General features: G+C 41.3%; 1 protein-coding gene across 2 annotated transcripts in view; it reads left to right on the top strand.

The window, feature by feature from the left end:
- Positions 1-26,746, top strand: part of EPHB2 (EPH receptor B2) — a 2,126,559-nt gene that overhangs the window by 1,880,149 nt on the left and 219,664 nt on the right. For both annotated transcript variants that reach the window (XM_044061768.1, XM_044061767.1), the window contains exon 6: positions 12,336-12,460. In XM_044061768.1, coding sequence (XP_043917703.1) covers positions 12,336-12,460 — 125 coding nt within the window. The remainder of the gene's footprint in view (positions 1-12,335; positions 12,461-26,746) is intronic.

Below are 26,746 nucleotides of genomic sequence, written 5' to 3'. Positions count from 1 at the left end.
TCCTCCAGAGGATATTTCTTTTGGTGAAACCTTATATACTTTAAGAAAGCATTTCCACTGGGAATGCCAAGCCTATCCTCAGTCCAAAAAGATACTCAGAGAATTTCTAGACTTGCCACAACACAGGTTTTTAGCAATACCACCAGTTCTGGAAGTTGTTGATGATGTCTTTATGGAATCCAGTCTTAATCCTGATACTTTACCCCCTGCCTCTAGGAAACCAGACAGGTACTACAGAGTACCTGACTCTCACAAATTTTTTTTCAAAAATCCTACTGCTGACCCAGAGATCATTTCCCAGGGGCCTAAATGTATCAAGGCACCTACAGCTAAGAATTCCACCCCTTTGGACAGGGATTCCCATGCTTTGGACAGATGGGATAAGAAAGTATATACCTCTGCAACTCTTATCATTAGGGCTTTGAATTATCAGTTTCACATGCTGAAGTACCAACATTTTATGGAACTTGTTAAGCAAAAAAAAGCTACCTTTACAAACTGTGCAGAAAATAAAGAATTGCAAGAGCTTATGCATTCTGCAAGCCAAGTCAGCAAGCATACATTGCAGTGCAGTTTTGATGCCCTAGAAGCATCTTGCAGGGCAGCAGTCACTGGTTCTGTACTGAGAAGGCATGCTTGGCTTAAAGAGCAGACCTTGCCAGATCATGTCAAATCCAAGTTACTAGACACTCCTTTGAACAAGGACAATCTGTTTGGCACCAAAGCAGAAGAGGTTCTTAAAAAGATGGAAGAAAAAGCTAAATCTATGCAGACAGTCGAAGAATTCTTGCAAGTACAGCCTCCTAGATTCCGTAGGCATTGCCCCTCGAAACATTGGTCCTTTCCAGCCCCCTCAAGGCCATCTCCAACTAGACCCAGGAGAAACAGACCTCCCCAGACTACAGTCTCAGGGTATGCACAGATCTGAGTGCCTCCGCCTCTAAAGCAGGGAGTGCTAAACCACCCCCTTATGGAAATAATTCCCAATGACTTCTCAACTCCACTCCCCTCCTCTGCCCAACCACTTGTGCCCCTAGGAGGAAAAATTGCCCTTCATGCAAAAAACTGGATTCCCATCACCAAAGATCAATGGGTCCTCAACATTGTATCCCAGGGGTACAAATTTTACTTCCACTCACTGCCAACCCCAAAAGGGTTCCCAGACCTCCCTCTAAACTAGTGGGCAGAGGCTCAAAATCAAGTCCAATCCCTGCTCTCTGTAAGGCCAATTCACCCTGTTCCTGTGGAACAGATAGGTCTAGGATTCTATTCCAGACTTTTCCTGGTACCCAGAAAAGAGGGCACTTGGCATCCAATCCTAGATCTTTCCATTCTCAACACCATCCTGGTGGTACCAAAATTCAAAATGCTCACCCTGCAGCAGCTTCTAACTATGCTAGCCAAAGATACCTGGTTAGTCTCCCTAGACTTAAAAGAAGTCTATCTGCACATCCCTATAAGGGAGTCATGCAGAAAATATCTATGCTTCAGGGCAGGATCTATGCATTATCAGTTCTTATCCACTGCTCCCAGAGTATTCACAAAATGCCTTGCTCCAGCCATTGCTTACTGCAGACAGAGAAATATTCAAATTTACCCATACTTGGACGACTGCCTGATTCAGGCAGACAGTCAGGAAATGCTGTTGCAGCACCTGACATTTGTAAAAAACCTTCTAACCTCCCTGGGGTACACCATCAATGAAAATAAATCAAAACTAGTCCCCAGTCAAAAGATTGTATTCCTGGGAGTAAGCTTGGACACAGCATCCCAGATGGCATTCCTCACTCCAGAAAAACACGCCTATCTGACAGGCTATTTTACTCAAATTGCCACCAGAACCCAGCTATCCGCAAGGAAAATCCTGCAGGCCCTAGGCTTCATGCATCCTACTAATTCCATATGCCAGACTGCATATGAGGAAACTTCAGTGGTACTTAAAAAGTTTTTGGTGCCAACATTCTCAGGACCTGGAAACTGTCATTCCCATGATACCCTGTCTAAGGACAGAGTTTCTTTGGTGGGCAGCAGCATGCAACCACAACAAAGGACTGCCCTTTACCCTACCCCATGCCACCCAGACCCTAACCACAGACGCATCAGACTATGCCTGGGAGGCACACATGGACAGCAATTGCATTCATGGCCACTGTAGCCCAAGTCAAATGCATCTGCACATCAACCAGAAAGAGATGCTTGCTGTGCAGCACGCTGTGACAGCTTTCATATCCCTGCTCTCACCAGGACACCTGCTAATAAAACCAGACAACACCACAGTTATGTGGTACATCAACAAGCAGGGAGGAATCCACTCTTACCCACTCTGTAGGCTAGCCATGGCCTTGTGGAACATGGCCCTGGACATGCAGGTCCATCTGCAAGCTCAATTCCTGCTAGGCAAACAAAACTCACTGGCAGATGATTTAAGCAGAAATCTCCTAGACCCACACGAGTGGCAACTAGAGCCCAGCACCTTCAACCTTCTGATTCAGAAATGGGGGACCCCAGAGGTGGATCTCTTTGCCTCACCCTGCAATCACCAGCTCAGCAGTTTCTGCACCAGGACACCTTACAGCAGGGCCTGGAAAGTGGATGCCCTATCCTTCCAGTGGGTAAATGTCTCAATCTATGCCTTTCCTCTTTTGCCCCTCCTCTCAAGAGTATTGCTCAAGATAAGACAGGACAGAGCAAGGACAGTTCTGATTGCCCTGGACTGGCCATGCCAACACTGGTACCCACTCATGCGAAGCCTGTCACTGGTGCCACCATGGCACCTTCACCAGAACCCAACCCTGCTCTCTCAGCAGGGGGGACAGATCTTGCATCCGCAACTGCAAACCCTAAATCTTGCAGCCTGGCTTATTCCTTAAATTCTCCCCCAGTAACCAGCCTAAGCAAGCAGGTGCTGGACATCATCCTTGAAGCCAAAAGACCATGTACAAGGAAATCCTATGCTGATAAGTGGAAAAGGTACTGCTCCTGGATTCAATCTAAAGGAGAGGACACAACTCTGCCCTCCCTGTTTCTAATCCTGGATTACTTAGCAGATCTACTCCACAGAATCTTATCCTTCTCCTCCATTAAGATCATTGTCTCTGCCATTTCGGCTCATTACAACACTGAGCCATCTCTCTTCTCTCACCCTCTTATCAAACAGTTCCTGAGAGGGGCAAACAACTTGACCTTAACTTTGTACTGGAAAAGCCTGCAGAGTCAGCAGAGTTAAAATTCCTCTCTTGGAAAACAGCCTTGCATCTGGCCATCACTTCAGCTAGAAGAGTGTCTGAGCTAGAAGCACTTATGGCTGTGGAACCCTTCATTATTTTCCATGCTGACACTGTTTCCCTCAGGACTAACCCTTCCTTTATGTCTAAAGTGGTGACCAGTGTGGCTCTTAACCAATCTATCCATTTGCCTACCTTCTTCCTTAATCCTCAAAATAAAGGAGAAAGGATCCTGCACTCAGATTCTACCTTGATAGGATTAAGCCCTTCAGAAAATCTGACCAGTTACTAGTCAGCTTTGCAACAGGGACAGAGGGCAAGGCCATTTCAAAGCAAACAGTTTCCAAATGGATAGCACATTGCATCCATTTCTGCTACAAGCACCATGGGAAACTAACCGCTCAGGAGGTCAGAACACATTCCACTAGGGCAACTTCTACCTCTACAGCATTCCTCAGACATCCTAGAAGCTGCTACCTGGAGTTCTGTACACACCTTCACCAAGTATTACCACCTGCCTATCTTTTCCAAATCCAGGGCAGATTTTGCAACAGCAGTCCTGCAAGGCATTCTAGCCAGCCCTAACTCTTCTTGACTGCCTCCACCCTTATTCAGCTTTGGGAATCTACTCAAGTGTGATGACTGCAACAGTGAAACATGAAGAACATAGTACAGTTGTGTACACTTACCATAAATGTAGATGTTCGAGTGCCTTCGCAGTTGCAGTCCTGGCTTCCCTCCCTCCAGCCCCCTGGTTTTCTCTCTCTCTCTCTAAACTCTCTATTCCTATTACTACCCCCCCCCTTTTCAGGGGTATTGGTATTGGTGTTTGCTTTTTACTGGAGGTGTTTTCCTCCACCATAACTTAGCTCCCTATTGGCGGGCTACTGACATTAGGGGCAGGAAAAACTGATGTAATGGTGTCGGTTGCCTGTTTTTATACTCCTGACGACCTGAGTCAGTCCTGGAGCAATAGCATCTGACCCAGAAGTACTAAGTCTCTGGTATTTGGGCCGACTGAGGGCTACCTGCAGGCAGATAACCCAAGTGTGATGACTGCAATAGTGAATGCACTCAGACATCTCCATTTATGGTAAGTGTACACAACTGTACTTTCTTTCCTTTCTGCAGTTGATCCTGTTACAGATTATAGTCATGTATGCTGTGCCTGTAGACTGGAGATCCCACTTTGGCTGCCACTTGATGGAAAGAGTGTGGACTTCCTTTTGTAGAGGGAGCTTTGCTTCAACCATTTAGAGATAAGAGCAGTTCTCCTGGCTCTAAAAGCCTTGTCAATAAAGCATTGGCTGTTCCTTTCCATTTAAGTGACTAGTTTGTTGTGTGGTATCTAAACAAAGATGAAGGTCAATATTATACTCTCACCACCCAATGCAGGTATTTGGTGGTGATATGGAGGTGGACTGTACACAACATTATCAATCTTTCATGTAGTTCACATTCTTGGGGAAGAGAATGAGCTGACTGACGGCCTGAAGTGATGGTTCTTCTCTTCTGTTCTCTTCTGGATTTCAAATACAGTTGCCATGCTTGGTTTGTGTTTACTAAAAGTGGGTGATTTTGAAGAATGACCTGTTTATGTGGAAAATAGTTTCATAGGTGTGCACTAGGCTAATAGCCTGGGAGCCTTTACAAGCCTAGCCCATAGAAGTGCCCTGGCATCGTGTTGCCCGACATTAGTTCCCAGTGCCTCTATCAAGTAGAGCCACTGGAGTGATCCCTGGGGTGAACTTTCTATTTCCCATCCACTCATCAAGATTTCTCTTGAAGAGGGCCAGTGAGGTGGTCTGCTTGACATGTATGGGAAGTCTATTCCAGAGCATGGCCAGTCTCTGGGTTATGAACCTGTCCCTCCAGCATTTTCTGTTGATTGTGGTAATGAGGTTGAGGTCTCTGGAGCGTGTGGTGTGGAGGGATTGGGATTTCTTTAGATGTAGCATTTCTAACAGATCTGGATCAGACATGGCTATGTAAATCAAGAAGAGATCACCTCTTAGTAGACTATATGAGACAGGGAATAGCTGGAGTTTTTTGAGTCTGTCCTTGTAGGATATGTGTTTAAGGCCTAGGATCCTCTTCGTGTGGTACTTTTGTGGCCTTTCCAGCTGTTGCATGTGTCTAGTGAGGTACATGCCAAATGGTGTATTATACTCGATGATTGGCCTAATGAGGGAAGAGTAGAGAGAGTTGATGACCTCTTTCTTCCTGGATGCAAAACCCTTGATAATGAGATATGCCATGTAGAAGGACTTTCTGACCACAGTGGCAGTGTGGTGGTCAAAGGAGAGGTTGCTGTCAAACAGCGTCTCCAGATCTCTTATAACACCTTCAGTGTTCAGTGTGCCCCCATCGATGTGGTAATTAGTGGGAACTGAGTTTTTCCCAATGGGGATGAACGCACATTTATTGGCATTAAGCTTAAGGGCATGGTTTCAACACCAGTTATTGGTGTCAATGAGGCCTTTCTGTAGGAAGTCTACATCACTTAGAGAGTTAATAATGGCTCCCAGCTTGCAGTCGTCTGTGAACTTGGTCAGCTAGAGTCCCTCTGTGTTGGCCTGGACTTCTGAGAAGTAGATGCCAAACAGGAGAGGACCCAGGACCGATTCCTGTGGGACTCCACTCGTGACTGGTCAGCGGCCTGACTTGGAGTCAGCTACTTTCACACCGTGGGTTCTATCTGTGAGCCAGTTTGCAACCCACCTATTGATATAGGGGTTGATGCCTAGTTTTCTGAGTTTATCAATAATCCCTCAGTGGGGAATGGTATCAAAGGCCTTGGCCAGATCAAGGTAGGCTGTATGAACTGCCTTGCCCTCATCCACTGCTCTGGTGACTGACTCAGAGAAGTCAACCAGGTTGAGCAGGCATGATCTACCTTTCACAAAACCAAATTGCATGGAATCTAGAGTTTGGAGATTCCTATATCCTTGTTAATTAGGTCCATGATGATGCGCTCCATAGCCTTACATATCAGACTTGTCAGGCTAATGGGGCGATAATTCCCAGGGTCTGTAGTCACTCCCACTTTATGGAGAGGGATGACTGTAGCAGTGCACCATTTGGTAGGGACAAAACCTGAGGTGAGGCTGTGATTGAACAGAGCACACAGATGTGGTGCCAGTTCACTTTGCAGTTCATGTAGAACACATCCAGGGATATTGTCAGGTCCCATGGAAGCTGTATTCTTGGGTTTGGACAATACAGCTTTAACCTGTGCTGCAGTAATGCTGGGTGCCTGGCATTCCTCTGGTATTGTGATTGGTCCTTTGGGGGGGGAGGGGTAAAGTTGACACTGAATCTGTCAGCCAGTATGTTGGCAATATCTGTTGGCTCAGTATAGGAGGTACCGTTATGCAGTAACTCGGAGCAAACCTGGGTATTGCCGTGGAGATTCTTGATATAACTATAGAAGGCTTTGTGGTTGTTTTTAGTGTCTGTTGCAATTCTGCCTTCATAGCTGGCTTTAGAGGTTTTAATGAGGGATCTCAACTTTTTGTTGAGGCTAATAAGGGAGTTTTTCCACCTTTTCTGCAACAGTTTCTTCATTCTGTTGTATATTTTATTAATGGCAGGGGTCCACCAGATTGGCTTCCTTTTTTTGGAGGAAAGGTAGTTCCATGCATTTTTGTACGTGTTCGTACAGTGCATTGGTACATGATTCGTCAGTAATGCATCTCTTTTCCATTGACATGGGTGCCGTAAAGTTAGCCACCTCTGTTTTTAGTAGCCCAAAGTCAGCTTTGGAGAAGTTTTTCATGGTAGTTACCTTTGCAGGGGGTAGGAAGGGGGGGGGGGATGTGGATTTCCATGGTGATTAGTTTGTGGTCAGATCTAACCAGGGAGGGGTTGACTATTGGTGTAGAGCAACGGTTGTCCAAGTTAGTAATAACCAGGTCAAGGATGTTGCTTCCTCTAGTGGGGGTAAGAATGAGCTGGTCCATTGATTGGAATTGATGAATTCCAGGAAGCATTGGGCAAGTGTATTGGTGCATGAGTAGTTTTCCCAGTTGATGGAGGGGTAGGGAATGACCTAACTTTCAACCAGCATGTGTCCATTGTCATAAGAAATCTGTACATTCTGCAGCTCATAAACAAAGGGATAATGTCTAGATCTTGGGTGACATTGTCCATCTTTACTTATTCCTCATTAGGCCAATAATTAAGAGAATGCATTCCTTCCCCTTGTCTGCTTGCTGCATAAGGCAGAGTGAAGGTTACAGTGGATGGATTCTTTTACCCATGGCTAAAATGATTCCTGTACTCAAGTACTTATAGGGTCATAGGTGAGTACTAGGCTACCTGCCCTTCCAGACCATTTAAACCTAGCCAATTTCCTATTTGTTGTTGGAATTAACATATCCCATTTGGTGTTAGATTGTCCTTACCCATTCCATGATCAATAATTATATATTACCCCAAATGAGAATAACTGGGATCATACCATAGATAATTTGAGCGGATCCATGGTTGTGATAAAGCATTTCATAGCTGGGTCTGTCCGTTAGTTATACAGGGGACTGTCCTGGGATAAATTTTCTGTTTTACATCCATATATCCAGGTTGCACTTGAATATGGACAGCTATGAGCTTTGTTTTACGTGAATGAGGAGTCTGTTCCAGAGCCGTCTAGTGAGATACACTTGTTCATCCAAATCATTCTGTTGATGTTGCAGAAGCAAGTAATTCTGATGCCATTTGACTTACTGATGCCCAGTAAATCCATCAGCATTGGGTCAGATCTTGCCTTGTATGCTAGACACAGATCACCTGTTAGCAGTCTGTAGGATACGGAGAATAGTACCAGGGCTTTGAGTCTTTTCATGTAGGACATATCATTTAGGCCTTATATCCTTTTAGTAACATATTTGTACAGGCTTTCCAGTTGTTGCATGTGTCTGGACAGGTACATGCCAATGTGGATATTATACTCAAATTATTGGCCTAATGAGGGCTGTGTAAAGGAAGACAATGTCATCCCTAGATCTAGACACAATCCCTTTATTTATAAGATGCTGAATATAGGACTTTCATATGACAATGGACTCATGTTGGTTGAAGGTTAGGTCATTGTCCACATAAGTTTTCAATCCAAAACATCTGGGTCAACCCTTACAGGCATATTGTCAATATGGTAGTTCCCCAGGGTAGATGACTTCCCAAAGAATACAATAATGCATTTTTTGATATTTCATTTCAGGCCAGGATTTTGGCACCAGTTATTTATTTGTGAGATGCCTTTCTGCAGGATGGCTAAGTGATTTGGAGATTTAATGACTGCTCGTAGCTTGCAATTGTCTGCAAATGCAGTCAGCTAGAGCCCTTTGGTATTGGCTTTTACTTCAGAGAAGTAGATGCCAAACAGGAGAGCTAATGGCACAGAACCCAGGGGGGACACCACTAGTTACTGGTCTCTTTTTGGAGGTAATTTCCCCTATTTTGATCTCCTGTATCCTATATGTAAGCCAGTCAGCAATGCAGCAGGTGACATAGGGTTTATTCCAAGTTTATTTAGCTTTTCTACTATGCACGAGTGAGTCATATTCCCACCATTCCAGCTGATACCATATCTTACTGCAAAGTTCAAAGAAAACAATCTAAAACTCATTCTAGTCAAAACTTCTTCATTGATAAGAGTATTGTTTCAAGTACTTAGCTCCTTTGGGACTACAGAAAACTCTCTTAACCCTAGCCAAAGATGTCCCTTGTCACTGTGATGTAGCCTCTTCACCTCAGAGCATGACCACTGGCATAGATCCTGTGATTTTGATGGAGTTGCCAGCTGGAATACCAGAAGTTATAGAGGCTGCTAGGATACCTTTCCCCCAATAGGCCTATGTCTCCAGGTAGATATGGATTCTTACTGGACAGAGTATCAGCCTGTGTCACCATAGTTCGCTTTTACATTTTGACTTATCTCAGGCTGCTTTATGATCTAGGCTGCATTTATTCTTCAGTCATGGTGGTTATGTCAGCTAATTCTGCCCATTGTGACTTTGTGGAGAGCGAGATTGTGGCCCAGAACTAGCACGTTAAGCAGTTCCTTAATAAGCTGATGCATTTCTCTCCTCCTGTGAAGAACCACTCCCATCAGTGAGACTTGTCAAGCTTGCCTTTGCACTGTTTAAGCTTGTAAACTTGCCAGCCCTGAACTTTATTTTGTTAGAATACAGTCTTTCTAGTTTTTATCATCTCCATGATCACAGAGCTTCAGGTCCTGACTTTTTGAGGAACCACATCTGGTGTTTCACAGGAATCTGTTTTTCATTAGGATTAACCAGTGACTCCTCTTATAGTTTCCAGTTTATCCATAAGTCAGTCTGTTAACTTCTTAGCTTAGTTTATGGGGGTAGATACTAGGAAATAGAGAGTTTTGTGCATACTGGATATGCAAACAAGTTGAGGTGCTGCTTAAAATGGGTGCATTAGTGTTGGAAGCTAGACTAAATGTTTGCTTCTTTTGCTGCGTGGAGGGAAGGGTTAGCAGTTGCCAATTGAGCATTTTCCAAGAGAGTAGCCAACTGCATTATTTAATGCAGACAGGCAGCAAACTGCACACTGGGTAATACCTGCAGTCAAAGCCCTCTACTCTAGGAAAGTGTCTGCCTCCACTGACCTTTTGTTCTTCCCTACGTACTTTCACCAAATATTATAGTCTGTGCTGCAACTCTTTGGGATCTGTCCTCTCTTTAAGATACTATTCTGGTACCTAGATTTCCAGGTACTGTTTTTGTGATGTTTGCAAATCTGTGTGCTGGTTTCCTGCCTGGGACTCAAACTAGCCACCAGACCTATCAAGGATAGCTTCGTTATGAGATAAAAAAAATAATTCTTTTTAGCTAATATATGAAAGACCTGTCCATGACTGGCAGGAATATTCTTACTCTGTTTCCCTGTAGATGGATATTTCATCCATACACCATTATTTGTTGAATTCCCTGTTGCGTTTGTCAAGTACATACACATATATTAGCTGATAACAGTGTAGTTGCCAAATTTTCTTTATTTCTGACTTTGCAGGAAGATGTTTGCTAGAGGTTAGTGAGTGACCATCATACTTAGGGAGGGAGAGTACTGAGTTTGCTTGTGTATCCAGCATGGTATTTTATGCACTGAAATGAGAGCATGAATGTCCTCCAGAATACTGATTATTTCACCTTTATGCAAACTCTAGTGGTGAAGATGAATCCAGCCACTGGCTTTATGAAAGAAGCTTCCATCATAGATCAACTAATACAATAAGAGCGTGTTTGTTATTTCTGTTAGGAATTGCAGTGGAGGATATAAATGCTGATGGAGAAAATTTGCATGTATTTTACCCTAGAAATAAACACTTGTACGTGTGTAGAATACAACAGAGCACTGTCAGGAAAAAATGTAGTAGTCTCTTAGTCTGGGATTTAAGATAATGTCTCTTAGTCTGGGATTTAAGGTAATGTTAGTTGCTATGGGGTTTGATTAAAAACAAAATTGCCAAATCTTTGCCATAGTTTATCATTATATGTTTGTTAAATTTAATTAACTTAGAGGAACATGTACACTCTCTACATGATGGTGAAATAAGACATACCCTTCAAACCTACCTGCCACCATTATCAAGAGATTAATTAATAGATTGCAGTACCACATTTAGATACTAACCAAGTGGCACAGGAACAGGGTACAGTTCTTTGCAACCAGTGAATGATGTTAAGTCCTATGTCTGAGATGGGTGAAATAAGGTCAGCTCTTTCAGCCCGTATTACCATCCAGAATGTCATGGTGTCCCACTTTAATAATTTATGGAGGTAGAAGCAAAAACTGTTAATAGAAAACAACCTGCACTAAAAGTTTGGCCATCATGCATTGCATGATGATAAAATGGCTGCACGACCATATAGAGAGTTTTCCTTTATAGACGTAGGTAGTTAGGATGAAGCATGATCAAACAGTGCATGACAGCACTGTTTGTCTTGTAAGTATAGTGGCTATATTTATGGCTGCAGTCTAAATGATCCGGGTTCAGGAACAGACCCAAGCTGTAGCTGTGGCGAAACTGTGTGTGTTATGTTGTTGACATATCATTGAATGTATGTGCGTGTGTGTGGGGGGGTAGGCTGTTCAGAAAAAAAAATGGAAGAGAATGTATTGTGGGGGGAAATATGTAAAGATCCTTGTGTGTAAGCCTTGGTCCCATATCATCTATGTCTGATTCCATCAAGTGATATGCTTGAATGCCATGATATCTCCTGTTGAAAGCTGAAAGAGAAAAGGTTTAGCCAGCTTAATTATAGCTACAGAACAGAACTTGTTACAGGAGTGGCAAAGGCAGTTTTGTGTGTGTGTGTGTGTGTATGTCATGTGAGTCTAAGAATGAATACACATAGGATCAAATCATTGCATATCTAGTATTTTGTATTGTTTATATCACATCAGTGATCCAGTGTATGGCAAGACAGGGAAAAACAACAAACGTTGGCACTTAACAGGAAAACAGAGAAAGAATTATGGGACACTAGAAGTAACTTTAAAAGCTATCATGCTATACAAATAGCTGCTTTCTCTATTTGAATGTAGTCTTCAGAATTCCTTCATTGTAATAAATGGTTTCTGGTGAGTTTTAGACCTTGGTCAAGGATTGTGACTTTCATGTTAAAGCTTGTAAGTAAGACGTGTAGAACTGATATTGCACAGAAGGAGCAAAGAGAAGAAATATGGTTAATACTGAGAGAGTAGAACTACTGACAGACACTGGCTTCTTGAATTCTATGTATTCTTGGCTACTTAGGGAAGTGTAGTTAACTGCAGTTAACTTGATAAATTGATTATACCATTACATTGTTTCTACTGTTGGTATTGTGTTTTTATCCAAACAAATCATCTATAGCAGTACACAGCCACAATAATCACATCTAACGACTTTCTCAATAACTAGATAATAACAGCACAGCAGTTCAGTTTAGGTGAGGGCAGCCTATGGCCTTGTTCACAGCTGTCACATCAGTTAATGTCTGTTGTACCACTCCTAGAATCTCTTTGTAAATGTAGTTTATCTCCCATTAGATGAAATATGCCTCACAGTTAAAGTTTTCCTTTTCTTTTTGTTTCTTAAAGCACCATCTGCTGTGTCCATCATGCACCAGGTTAGCCGCACTGTTAGCAGCATCACACTGACCTGGTCGCAGCCAGACCAGCCAAATGGAGTCATTCTGGATTACGAACTGCAGTGTTATGAAAAGGTAATGTTCAGGTTGTCTTGCTGTCCTTTCTTTTCTTTTGCATGACTAAGAGTGTAAAGTTTTTCATATAGATGGAGTCAGACATCTGCACTTTCAAACTACTAAATGTAGTAGTTTTTGACCAGTCTTGGCTTTGCTCAGTATTTGGTGAGTCAGCTATGTTCTAGGCACAACACTAAGAAACCCTGCACACACTAGGAAACCCTGCCCATATGTCAAAAGCCAGAACTGAACATTGAGGGAAACAAGCCAGCTCTGCAGTTTGTGTGTACATGTCTTCTGTGTGTGTGTGTGTGTGTGTGTGTGTGTGTGTCTGTGTCTATGTGCGCGCATGTGTGTGTGGCTGTATATGTGCATGCCTGTGTATGTGTGTGTATGTGTATTGTGTGTGTGTGTGTATTCACTTCAGAGTATCGAATTACCAAAAACTCGAAACCCAAATGGTCGAGACCACATGATCGGGTTTTTGGAAACTCGAAAATCTAAAGTGAATAAAACAAAAACAAAACATTAAAACAAAGTTTCTGCAGGGGAGTTACACCCCCCCTGCACCCCCTACCTGGGGGCTGTAACCCCCACACACACCTTACTGAAATATACCAACTCCGAGATCGCACTACAGCGAAGAAAATGGAAATCTCACATTCCGCGCTGTATGCAGAAGCACAGAACGTGAGGTTTCCCATACCCTCGTTATAGTGCGATTTCTGAGTTTGTATATGTAAGTAGGAGATGGTGTAGGGGGTGTAGGGGTCCCCCCTGCAGAAATGTTGTTTTAACGTTTTGTGTGTGTGTTTCTTTTTTTTTTATTCACTTTAGATTTTCGAGTTTCCAAGAACTCGATCATGTGGTCTCAACCATATGGGTTTCTAGTTTTTGGTAACTCGATAATCTGAAGTGCACCCGTGTGTGTGTGTGTGTGTGTGTGTGTGTGTGTGTGTGTGTGTGTGTGTGTGTGTGTGTGTGTGTGTGTGCATCTGCGTGCAGGCTACTGCATGTATACTGGTGTGTTTCTGTGTGTCTATGTGTGCTTGTATGTTTGTGCTGAGAAAAGTTGTAACAGATCCCTACACTAAGTGCAGAGATAATCACTCTTACCTGCAGACACAGCTGGAGCTTTGATGGACACAGTGGAATTTAGTGTTGCCTGTTGGTACCATCGTTGATGTACAGTATGTTGGATGGTGCACTGGGTGATTGCCCTTTTTTGTTATGTGCACCATTGTATATAGTCGCTCTACCTGGGAATGTTTTATTGAGAAACTCCTCACAAGTCAGTCATTGCAGAGAAGATTATGATCAGGTCTCCTATTATTTCTAGGTTGTTTTATGTTTAAGAGGAAAAATGAGTAACAATAATTGGTTATCATCAGTCATCAAATCATAATATTTTGTGATACATTGGGAGCTTTAGCTGCCTCTATCTAATACTTCTACTTAACTACAAAAAATGTGACAGTGCAAGATGTATATATCAGAGAATCAGCTTTTAAAGCTGTTGATAAATTAAAACTGTATTTATGTACTTCTATGATAGCTGCTGTTTGTCTGGCATTGCAGAGTGTTTAGTATTTTAACGTGTTTAAAGCTATTTGGTTTTTGACTGTCCCCTTCTGATTGCCATTTCTTCTGCAATACAAGATACACTTTTGTTTCTAACATTGAAGTTCATACTTACGAGCCTCTCTTTAACAAGCTGGCTACAGCTAAGTTCTTTTTTATGTACCTGTCTGTAGCAAGATTATTTTTTTCTTATTTATGGAGTATAATCAGAGTACTTCATATTTTTCATAAATATTACATATCCTTTTTCCAACACTTTTATATGTATTACAGGAACATTTGACATTCACTACAGCAATGAATCTTGATCTAGTAATCCATAAAATTGTTGATGGTTCTTTAACTTGACATACTCTGTTACAGAGATTGTAATTCACCTCCCCAACCATATTACACAAAATATATACAAATACTAAAACCAGTTTGTTACATAACATACCAGGCCCTACCTCCTACCCTTCTATAAAGAAGAATACCAGCACTAGTATTTCACAAGACCTCAATACCCATTTTTTCCCAGCATAACCCATAATTCTGTGATAGTAAAGGAAGACAATATCTCCTGAACTACAGAAATGTTAACCAGTTTTTTTTTTTTTTTTTTTTTTATTAACATGTTCTTCTGCAAACAGCCACTGATGTACTAACTGTCTCAAAAAGTCCCACAACCTACTTTCACCTTTAATGCTGGTGCTGTACAGTGTGGTGCCAGACAGGTGGTTGATGCTCAGAATGTCAAACATGAAAGATCACCAGCATCCTGGATTGGCAAAGAAGAGCAAGACGATGTGTGCTACAATTTTTTTCACAGTCTTTCCCTTCTCTAAGTTTGTGTGTTGTAGGAGCTGTTTTAAAAAATAGATGATTGTCCCTGTTGAAGTGACACCCCTACCCCATGTGCAAAAATAGGTGAAAAAGGGGTTATGGATATATAATATATATATATATATATATATATATATATATATAAGTATGTATATATATATATATATATATATATATATATATATATATACATATATATATATATATATATATGCAAACATATGTATATTACAGTGAAAGAGATATCTGTCTGTGTGTGTGTACACACACACGTATATATAGATAGATATAGATATATGTGTGTATATATATATATATATATATATATATATATATATATATATATATATGTGTGTGTGTGTGTGTGTGTGTATGTATATATTGCCCTCACATCACTTTTTGTGTTTTTCAGTTTACCTTGAAAACCTCCCACAGTTTTATTCAACCTGCAGTGTGTCCCCTATCATCCTCACAAGGTTTTTAAATGTTTTGGGTCAAATAGTCTTTTGTCAACTAAACCAGACAAGGTGGACTGATCAAATTTCATGCACGTCTTTGCTGGTAATCTTATAACACCTCCTCCAATGCCCATACTTTGTCTGCATGTCTCCAAATGACATGCCTAACATTATTGCTTTATAAACCTGAAACCTGTGTCTTCATTTCTTTCCCAAACTCCACACACTTACAATATTACACTGTATTGGAAAAACTAAGTTGGGAACCCCAATGGGGCCATCATGGACTTTGCATTTTGAATACGTAATCAAGCTTAAAAACAGTAACTCCAAAACAATTATCCAGGTTGGTCCTTTCACTAATTTTGCCACTCTCAGAGAAGGTGGAAGAAGATTCAAACTCTGTTTTGTTTTTCTAAAGGGATTTGATTGCGTAGATAAACTATGGCTTCTTGTGGCCATATTGTGATTACTAAACATGACCCCACTGTGGTATCTAGGCCTTCATCATTTTGGCATTAGTAAGACAGGATAAGATCACCCTGAATTAGACAATAATTGTGAGAATGCAATGCAGCTGAACTAGGCCAGATGTTCCGTGAAGATTAAATGTGTAATGGACCAGATTTTGCCTGCATAACATTTCTGTATTTTTTCTAACCTTAGGAGTAACTTTGACCATAAATGCAATGGGCCCCACAATTTATATATTATGCGTAATAAGAGACTTCTGCAAGGTCAACAATACTGGGTTTTGCTGAAAATGTTAAGGTTTTCAGCAAGTCTTTTATAATAGTATCACACCTTCAGTAGTACTGCCTTTGTCTTCAAACTTCTGGCAACTATCTGTTATGACACCATACTTGTTTACTTCATTGGAGGTTGACAGATTTGATTACTAATGGAGTAGTAGCATTCCTTTTTTGTGTACCAAAATATGTTAACTACTTATTTTTGTATGTTGGATGTGATACTACTTTTCTGTGAACAAGTAAATAACATGTTCAGAGTACACTGTAATCTACATTTTTCATTCCATATCACCTCGGTTGCTGTCATCTACATACGTTGCTCTCCAATTTCTGTCATTAATTGGCAATGAAGCCAGATTCATGTGGGAACCCTTGGTATATAATCCTTTCTGAGGAGTACTCATTACATATCCTCACTGTACTTTTGCTATTCAGTAGCTAGCGGGATATCCATCTAATGTCAATGGGATCTATCCAAAAGGTAGAAGACTTTGTAATACATCCCAGTGGGAGACAGTATTGAAGACCTTTGCTGGATCCAAATAAATAAACAGACTGTTCTAGAAACAAAGTAAGCTTTTAAGACAAGAGGATCTAATCACATATCTCTGATGTGAAGCATCAGTCACTTGCTTAAATAATGATTGAAAAAAAAGCTAGCAAAACCTCAAAGTATTTGCCTGTAATGTTCATCAGGCAGATGGGTCTATATTTGTCCACATTTTCATATCATCACTTTTTTTTTATTTTAACTTAACATATAGACAACATCCAAACCACAAACCATATCAAGAACAAATATGAATGAACATGAAAACCATGAACCATTTCCAAACTAATGCTCAAAGAAAGAATACCCACAAAATATAGATAGTCATTACTGAGTCTAGATCTAACATCAGTCACCCCCTTATAAACTGAGGAGTCCAAACACTTTATAATGACATCAAATCAGAGGAAAAATGAATATAAAAAGTTTCCAAAAGGAATTTCCTTCTGAATTTTTCCAGTTGATAACTTTTAAACTCTTACGAATATATCCTAAAATTTCTTTGCTCCACTTGACCTTAACATCTTTCCAGTGTTTGAAAATTACTACAAAGATGACAGCAACAATAATTCTTCTCGCAAATTAATAACAACAAGATGTCAAAGAAAAGTTCCTATCATGTTCTAAAAACTAAAACATAACAGCCTCTAAATTCAGTAAGGAAGCATGAGATGTCCAACAACATGCATGATAGACAGTCATCATACTGGTTGAACTATCTGACATGACCATTCCATAGGTAGACCGTTTGCATGAGCTGAGTGGCAACAACAACAGAGTTTGAGCAAGAGCATTCCTTTTCTGCATTAGAGATGCCAAAAATGTATAATTTTATATTAAATGAAAGAAGAAAATGAGGGGATTGTGACAAAAGGAGGTACTGCCAGTACAGCTAGCTGGAAATTTGTAAATAATCAGATGTCATTTGTCAATATCAACTTGATTCATATGCTTGTGTTACAAATGTATTAGAACTGTATGTCATAAGATAGTTTGTACAGACGTGCTGAAGAGATGAAGAATACTCAGCTCAGAGATGTGTTCACATTGTACCCTAGTGGTAGAGAACAGAAATGTACATAAACTATTGCAAACATGTAAATATAGTTTAACAGTGGAAACTGGAACATAGAGGGTTAACTTGCAAAACTTCAGAAAAATAGTTGACATTAAATTATTTTATAACTGTGCAATAAAAGATGGTTTCAATGCATCAAGGAGATAGGATTTCTAAAACTAGTGAGCCTTCTGCATTGTCTTGTAAATGTTTTATTTTTTCCAGCAGCTGCAAACATCTCAGAGCTATGTATTTTCAAAGGGAGATGCTAAATGCTGGCAGTTTCTAGCAATGGCGGTTTAGCATGGGAACTGAAGTCAGATGACAAGAAGTGATGTCATTTGCAAGCTAACCCTGCAGTAACATTTTGATATATTAATTTAAGAACTCTGAAAGAGACAGTGCATTCTGTATTTTGCCTTTGACCTGACAAGAACATCCATTCACCACATCTGCCTGCTTGTTATTTTGTAAGTAAGTTAACTAGATTACAGTAATTTCTCTTAGATTCAGCCAGGAATATAGTGAAGTATAGCTTAGATGTTTTCTTTATTTATTTGAGACTGTCCTGCAATGTTGTTTTAAATATTTCCTGTGATTTTGAACTCTCATGTAACTGTGTTTATTTACAATTATCTTGTTCTTTTATTGTTTATTATTAAATATATTTAAACCTATCATTGTGGCTGTGAGACATATTTAAGTTCTGGGAGTACTTGCATATTTATTTGGTGACACTGTGTGTCACACCTAATAGCCTTGCTCTTGGTCAAACTACCATTTGGATTAATAGTAACAGTACACAGTAAGATTGGACAGCCTTTGTTAAGGGCCATAAAGTAGCTGATAAAGAGTTGGTTGGTGGCAGTAATAACTACCTTATAGTCTTGGCAAAAGGTGGTATAGTTAGTAAACCTGTGCCCGCCTTTCCCAGTTGTGTGTGTGTGTGTGTTTATGTATAAATCAAATCTCAAGGAGTGTGTGTGTCAGCTACTTGGGCAGGGTCACGAAGTACTGGCTGGACAGAGAGGGTGCTTGAGGTCTTGGCTTGGCCACTCAGCTGAGATCTCAACTCTATAGTTGTGCCAGTGGGGAGTCTAACTGGGGATCTGGAGAAAGAGGGAGAATCCAACCCCAGACTGACTGTGGTCTCTGTGTGCTCTTAAGGGAAATTGCACTTTACTGTGTGTGTGTACTTGTCATCCTCCCCGTGTGTACGTCCCCCACTGTTGCCAGTGGTGAGGATTGAGGCTCCTTGATTACTGGGCCAATGGTGGGGCATCAAAGATATTTGGATGGAAGAAACTACAAAAACCTCAGTCCACACACTATCCAACAGATGTTTTCCTAATTTTGCCACCAATGATCATTTAGTAAACTGTCCCCCTCATTCACATTGTTCATCAACCTTTTATATAGCATTACCACCCTAGACAAAAGCCCCACATGAAAGTCATGTCCGACCTTGCTGAGACTGGATAATGGTCTATAGCCTTCCTCTAACTTTATCTTTATAGTGGAATGACTAATCAGAGATGAAAGTTGGAGGTACTGCCACAATAACAGATCACCCTCCATGTTAAGTTGAATGAAAGTTTTCCACAAGAAATTCCTGATAAAAATAACTTTTGCTTTCACACATTCCAGCCAAAAAAAAAATTTCCATTCAGTCTGAAAGTTAGGGTTTATTCCATTTAAACAACTGCGGTTATATAAAGAAAGAGGATGATTTTAACAACCACCTTTGATCCAGCCCTCCTGGATCCCATACTTTGTTGTGGTCCCTACTGCCTGGATCCTATACTTTGTTGTGGTCCCTACTGCCTGGATCCTATACTTTGTTGTAGTCCCATACTTTCTTGTGGTCTCTACTGCCTGGATCCCATACTTTGTTGCGGTCCCTACTGCCTTAGTAAGAGAGGATAAAATAACTTCCTGTTCCAGCCAAAATCATATTGGTCTAGAAAGAGCTGTGGTCTTAGAAACTGCCAACCAATTGTTGCTTTACCATATGTCCCCGAATATGGCACTCCAAACCCCCAAAGTTCTTAAGTATGGTCTGTTAATTCTTGAAGAGGACTTATACTATAGAAACTGTAAAAACAGTTTTGGTAATTTCTGTATCCCTTTAGATGTTCATCGTGTTTCACTGTTGCAGTCATTACATTTGGGTAATCTGCTGGCAGGTTGCCCTCAGTCGGCCTGATTAACAAAGTCTTGGGTCCTGCATCAGTTGCTGTCCCTTTTTCCATGACATCAGGTCTTCAGGGGTATAAAACATGCAGCCGACGTCTTTACATCAGTCTTTCTTGCCGTGCGGTGCCTGAAGCAGAAGCAGTTCGCAAGTGCCGGTCGGCCGACTCCTAAAATTTTCGTTTTCGAGTTTCAGAACCGAAGTCTTCAACTAAAAGCTAAGTACCCCGTTGGGGAAACTTTTTCTTGCTCCTTACTGATGTCAGTAAAAGTTAATAATTGTATTACTTGTGGGAAGCAAATACCTTATAAGGATTTTCATTTGTACTGTATTCCTTGCCTAGGCCCTGACCACGACATACCTTGCTGTCAGTTTTGTGCTTTATTTAATCAGCGCACTATCCATCATCGGTACATTTTTGCTTTAAAATATTTCGGTTCTCGGTTTAATTATCCGGAAATTACGTTGATTAGCCATCCGACTACCGGAATACCGAAAAAACGCAAAGAAAAAGACAGAGACAGGCTGTTGAGGTCCAAAACTGCCGATGACGTTTCTCCTAAGCCAGTCGCCAGTTCGCTGGTACTCAGTGAAGTGCTTTCGCAGCCCTTGATACCCGCTACTTCTGATTCGCAGGCCTCTACTGAGACCCATTTGGAGTCCGGTATGCCGCGAGATGCTTCACATATGGAACCTGTGGATGTCTCTTCCTTGGATGGGTCCGGTGCCGCTGTGCAGGCACTGGCTTCTGAGGGTGTATTCAGGCCTACAGACTTGCATATTAAACCGACTCAAACTTCAGTGCTAAGGCCTAAACCTCGATCTATGTCTAAAAAAACGACACCCAGGCCACATGTTCAGGCCCCTATGCCTAAAAAACAAATGATCAAAATGGCTGAAGATTTAATTACTCTAATCAGGGGTAGTCAACCCACCCCCTCCAAGAGGCCTAGGATTGAATTTGACTAGGAATCTTCTGAACAGGACTCTGTTTCTTCTGACTCTTCTAATGATCTGAATTCGTCCATACCTACTTATGAGGACTCAGATGCAGAGGATTCCATTCCCTCTGCTTCTCCGCCTGAGGATTTCTCTTTTGGGGAAACTTTACATACTTTAAGGGAGCATTTCCACTGGGAAAGTCAGGATTTCTCTGAATCCAAAAAGAGGCTTAGGGATTTCCTTCTTCTTCCTCAGCATAGGCCTTTGGCTATACCTCCTGTACTAGATATTGTTGATGTGTTTTCGGAATCCAGTATGGCCCCTGATTCCTTGCCTCCAGCCCCTAGCAAACCAGATAGGTACTACAGGGTTCCTGAGTCCCACAAATTCCATTTCAAGAATCCTGCTGCAGAGCCTGAAACCATTTCTCAGGGCCCCAAGGGCATTAAGGCTTTTACTGCTAAAAATCCTACCCCCTTCTGATAGAGACTCCAGGGCGCTGGATAGATGGGTTAAAAAGGTTTATACTTCTGCTACCGTAGCAATCAGGGCTTTAAACTGTCAATTTCATATGCTAAAATATCAACAGCATATCATGGGAATGCTTAAACAGAAAATGATGTTGATTTCTGACTGTGTGGAAAATGAAGATTTGCAGGATTTATTGCATTCAGCTGAACAAGTTTCCAAACATACTTTGCAATGTGGTTTTGATTCTTTAGAGGCCTCTTGTAGGGCTGCTGTTACTGGGTCTGTGCTTAGAAGGCATGCTTGGCTTAAGGAGCAATCTCTGCCTGATCATGTTAAAGCAAATCTTTTGGATGCTCCTTTACAGCAGGACCGCCTATTTGGCAATAAGGCTGAAAAAATTCTAAAAAAAGATGGAAAATAAAGCTAAATCTATGCAAACTGTGAAAGTTTTCTTACAAGTGCAACCTTCTAGATTTAGTAGGCATTGACCTACTAAGAACTGGTCCTTTCCAGCTCCTTCCAGAGCCTCTACGGCCAAACCCAGACATTCCAAAAGCACCAGGGTTCAGTCCCATGGGACTTTCAGGACTAAGCAATGGGGTGCTTCTACTTCCAAATCTGAAAACAGCAAGGCACCACCCTATGGTAAACAGTCTCAATGACTTCCCTTTGAAATTACCAAGCACTTGCCTCTTAGTTGCCCCTTTGGGGGGAAAACTGGCTCTTCAATCAAGAAACTGGCAACTTATAACTCAGGACAAATGCGTTTTAAATATAGTGTCCCAGGGATACAGATTTCATTTCCGCATGCTGCCAACTCCTAACGGGTGGACAGACCTGCCCCTAAATCAGTGGTCAGAGGCTCAGAAACAAGTACTTTCCCTCCTAAACATGGGGGCTATTCAACTAGTACCAGAATAGGAAAAGGGACAAGGTTTCTATTCCAGACTTTTCCTGGTACCCAGAAAAGACAAATCATGGCGATCAATTCTGGACCTGTCCACTCTAAACACCTTTCTGGACATTCCAAAATTCAAGATGCTGACTCTTCACCAGTTACTTCCTATGCTAGGCAAGGATGCCTGGTTGTCAACTCTCGACTTAAAAGAGGCTTACCTGCATATCCCAATTAGGGAATCTTGCAGAAGATACCTACACTTCAAAGCAAGCTGCATGTATTATCAGTTCTCTGCACTGCCCTTTGGCTTGTCTACTGCACCCAGGGTATTCACAAAGTGCCTGGCTCCAGTAATTGCATTTTGCAGGCAAAGAAATATTCAAATATATCCATACCTGGACAATTGTCTAATTCAGGCAGAAAACCAGGCCATTCTTCTAAAACATCTGGGGTTTGTAAAAAGAGTTCTAACCTGTCTAGGTTACACCATAAACGAAAATAAATCTCAACTGGTACCCTCTCAAAAGATTGCATTCCTGGGTGCAAGCTTGAATACAACTGCCCAGATGGCTTGCCTTATGCAAGAAAAGCAAATTCATTTGGTGACTTACTTCAAACAGGTGGCCACAAAAGCCCTGCTGTCTGCAAGGCAAATACTGCAAGCCTTGGGGTTCATGGCCTCCTGCATTCTTCTAATTCCATATGCAAGACTGCATATGAGGAAACTTTAGCGGTACTTAAAAAGTTTATGGAGTCAACATAGTCACAGCCTGGAAACAATGATTCCCATCATACCTTGCCTGCGCCTAGAGTTCCTATGGTGGGCAGAGGCCTGCCACCAAAACAAGGGACTGGCATTCACACTACCCCCTGCCGCCCAAACCTTAACTACAGACGCATTAGACTATGCATGGGAGAGGCTCATCTGGCAGGGAAGTGCATTCAGGGAAAATGGAGCCCAAATCAAATGCACTGTCATATCAATCAAAAAGAAATGCTAGCTGTACAGAATGCACTGACAGCCTTCAAGGACTACATTCATCCAGGACAATTACTGATAAAGACGGACAACACCATGGTTATGTGGTACATAAACAAGCAGGGGGGTACACATTCCTACCCCCTCTGCAGACTAGCCATGGCCTTGTGGAACACAGCCTTGAGCTACCAAGCACAACTACAAGCTCAATTCCTGCCAGGAAAGCAGAATGTTCTGGCAGATCAACTAAGCAGAAATCTCATGGACCCTCATGAACGGAAACTGGAACCACGGATTTTCAACATGTTGACACGCAAATGGGGGAGCCCAGACATAGTTCTTTTCGACTCACAACAGAACTACCAGTTTTGCACAAGAACTCATCACAAAAAAAATCAGTCTATGCCTTTCCTCCTCTGCCTTTGCTCTCCAAAGTTCTACTAAAAGTCAAACAGGACAAACCAAAAATGATTTTGATTGCTCCAGACTGGCCTCGCCAACACTGGTACCCACTCCTGCACAGTGTGTCACACATTTCTCTGTGGCACCTGCCTCGGACACCTTCCTTACTGTCTCAGCAGGAGAACCAAATTCTGCACCCTCAGCTCCAAACATTGAATCTTGCAGCTTGGCTAATCACGTAAATTCACCCTTAGCATCCCTCAGCAAACCTGTGATGGATGTCATTTTGGAGGCGAGAAGACCTAGTACTAGAAAATATGCTGACAAATGGAAAAGATTCTGTGCCTGGAATCAATCTCAAGGGATGAGCACAGCAGTGCCCAATTTATCTCAGATTTTGCAATACTTAACTGAGATGCTTCACAAGGTCCTGTCTTTTTCTTCCATAAAAATCCATGCGTCAGCCATTTCAGCTCATTACAACACAGACCCCCCTCCTTCTCTCATCCTCTTCTAAAGCAGTATCTCAGAGGGGCCAAAACTTGAGACCACACAGGAGAGCTCCAACTCCTGCCTGGGACCTTAACTTTGTATTGGAGAAACTCACTCTACCTCCTTTCGAGCCAGCTGCAATTGCAGACTTAAAATTTCTTTCCTGGAAATCAGCTTTCCTTTTAGCAATCACTTCAGCTAGAAAGATATCTGAATTACAGGCCCTTATGGCAGTGGAGCCTTTCATCATCTTTCATGCCCAAGGTGGTATCCAGTGTGGCTCTTAATCAGTCCATTCATTTGCCAACTTTCTTTCCCAATTCACAGAACAAGGGAAAGCGGATTCTGCATTCACTGGATGTGCACAGACAACTTAGAGTCTACTTGGACAGGACTAAATCTCAAAGAAAATCTGAACAACTGCTGGTAGCATTTGCTGCAAGGGCAGAGGGGAAGGCTATTTCAAAGCAAACTATTTCTAAATGGATAAGCAATTTTATTCATTTCTGTTATAAGCACCATGGAAAATCTATCACCCAAGGGATCAGATCTCATTCCACCAGGGCTGCATCTACTTCAGCAGCCTTTCTCAGAGGTGTTCCTACCAGGGATATTCTAGAAGCTGCTACCTGGAGTTCAGTTCATACTTTCACCAAGCATTATCACGTAGCAGTTTTTTCTAAATCCAGAGCTGGCTTTACCACTGATGTTTTGCAAGGCCTTATAGCTGTTCCTAATTCTGTATAAATCCATTCTCCCAACCTTAGCTTTGGGAATCTTCCCAAATGTAATGACTGCAACAGTGAAACACGATGAATATAGTACACTTACCATAAATGTAGATGTTTGAGTGTATTCACTGTTGCAGTCCTGGTTACCCTCCCTCCAGCCCCCTATTTTTCTTTTACTATACCTCTTCTTTCTTTTTGCTATGCTTAAAAGCCTTTTTGGTGTATTTGCTTTTGTTTGGAGGTATATTTTTGTGTTTCTAATTATATATATATATATATATATATATATATATTGTTCCCCATTTGGGGGGCACCTGACATATGGGGCAAGAAAAACTGATGTAATGGCGTTGGCTGTCATGGAAGAAGGGACAGCAACCGACGCAGGACCCAAGACTTTGTTAATCAGGCTGACTGAGGGCAACCTGCCAGCAGATTACCCAAATGTAATAACTGCAACAGTGAATACACTCGAACATCTACATTTATGGTAAGTGTACACAACTGTACATTCTTAAAATATGTAGGAGATTCCTGAATATAAAAAGGATATTAGGAAGGATTCACATCTTAAGTGCATGCATTTTATGAAGAACAGATAGCTGTAAAGAAGACCAGGGGAAGAACGTGTCCCTTATTTCTGAAAAAAGGGACTTACCATTTACTCCAAAGAAGAGCAAGTACCCAAACAATCTAAGGCCTCATTCAACAGAAACAAATATGTTTTTGATTTGTTGATATGAAACCCTGATAGGAAGGCAAAATTAACTAAAAGAGACAGACTTTTGGGCACCACCATATCTGCATTCTGTACCCAAGTTACTCCATCATCTGCAAACAAAGTGGATAGGATAGCATAAGATGAATGGTGAGCTTCAATGCTTTCTGGCTGGAAAACTATTAAGACTTCAACCAGTAAAATAAATAACAAGGGTGCCAGTAGAGTTCCCTATCTCATATCCCTCATCAACTTAACAGACTCTAAAAATATTCCACTATTGTCTACAGAAGCCTTGGAGTCCCTATATAAAAAGTTAATCATTTCAATAAAATCCTGCAGAAAATTGAACTTATATAGTGTTTACCAACAAAAAATCTCATTCCACTGCATCAAAGGCATTCAGAAAATCTAGCAACAGTAAAACTCTTTTGAGTTCTATGGAAAAAGACCTAGCTTGTTAAAAATTCAACTAGATCCGTTCAAGATCTGGAATCTCCACATCCTACCTTTCGTAAAACTCTGTTGGCTATCTGCATACCTCTCAAACCTCTTAGTTCAAGAAATCTGGACAAATCCTAAAATAATGGGGTGACAAAGACCCAAAACTAGGAATATATTTTAGATATTGCTCTTATAAAGTTAGGATGTTGCTAGAATAATAGGATTTTTGTTAGCATGCATTTTCTGAAGGATTTAACATCTAAACTTCAGGTATATATCATTTGTTGACTTTAATCCTGAGTGATTCACCAGAAAACCCCGAATATTAACAGTAACAGACAAAAAATATCAGGTAAAATTTTGCACATTCTGTGAAAATCTGGATAGTTGAGATGTATGACTCCTACTTATTATTAAAGGGTGAACTGTGCCTGACCTACAAGGTACTCACAAATCCAGCCCTGATGGAGGAGGGATCTAAACTGAGTAAGCAACTCAAACAAAACGTGCTGAAGAGACAGATATGTGTCTCAGAGATTGCCCTTTCTTTGCAACAGGCTTTCTAGTCACATTAAGCAGAGCCCTTTCCTGCCCTTCTTCAAATGCAGTTTGGATAAGTGGATGGCGAATCACAAACTCATACCTCAGGTAATGTCTGTGTCCCTTATGGACAGGGACACTCTGTAAGATACTGAATGCATAGGCACAAGTCCGTGCTATCCTGTTGCCCCTAGGGGACCATATATTGGGTAAAATTAGGTTATATTGGCTAGGTTTGTAAGGGCTGTTAAGCCATTAGCCTAGTAATCT

Source organism: Protopterus annectens, chromosome 2.part0 (genome assembly GCF_019279795.1).
Source record: "Protopterus annectens isolate FY-2018-M chromosome 2.part0, PAN1.0, whole genome shotgun sequence".
Taxonomy (NCBI): Eukaryota; Metazoa; Chordata; order Ceratodontiformes; family Protopteridae; genus Protopterus; species Protopterus annectens.
Note: the sequence above shows the minus strand (reverse complement) of the source record. Positions and strands in the feature narration are given on the sequence as shown.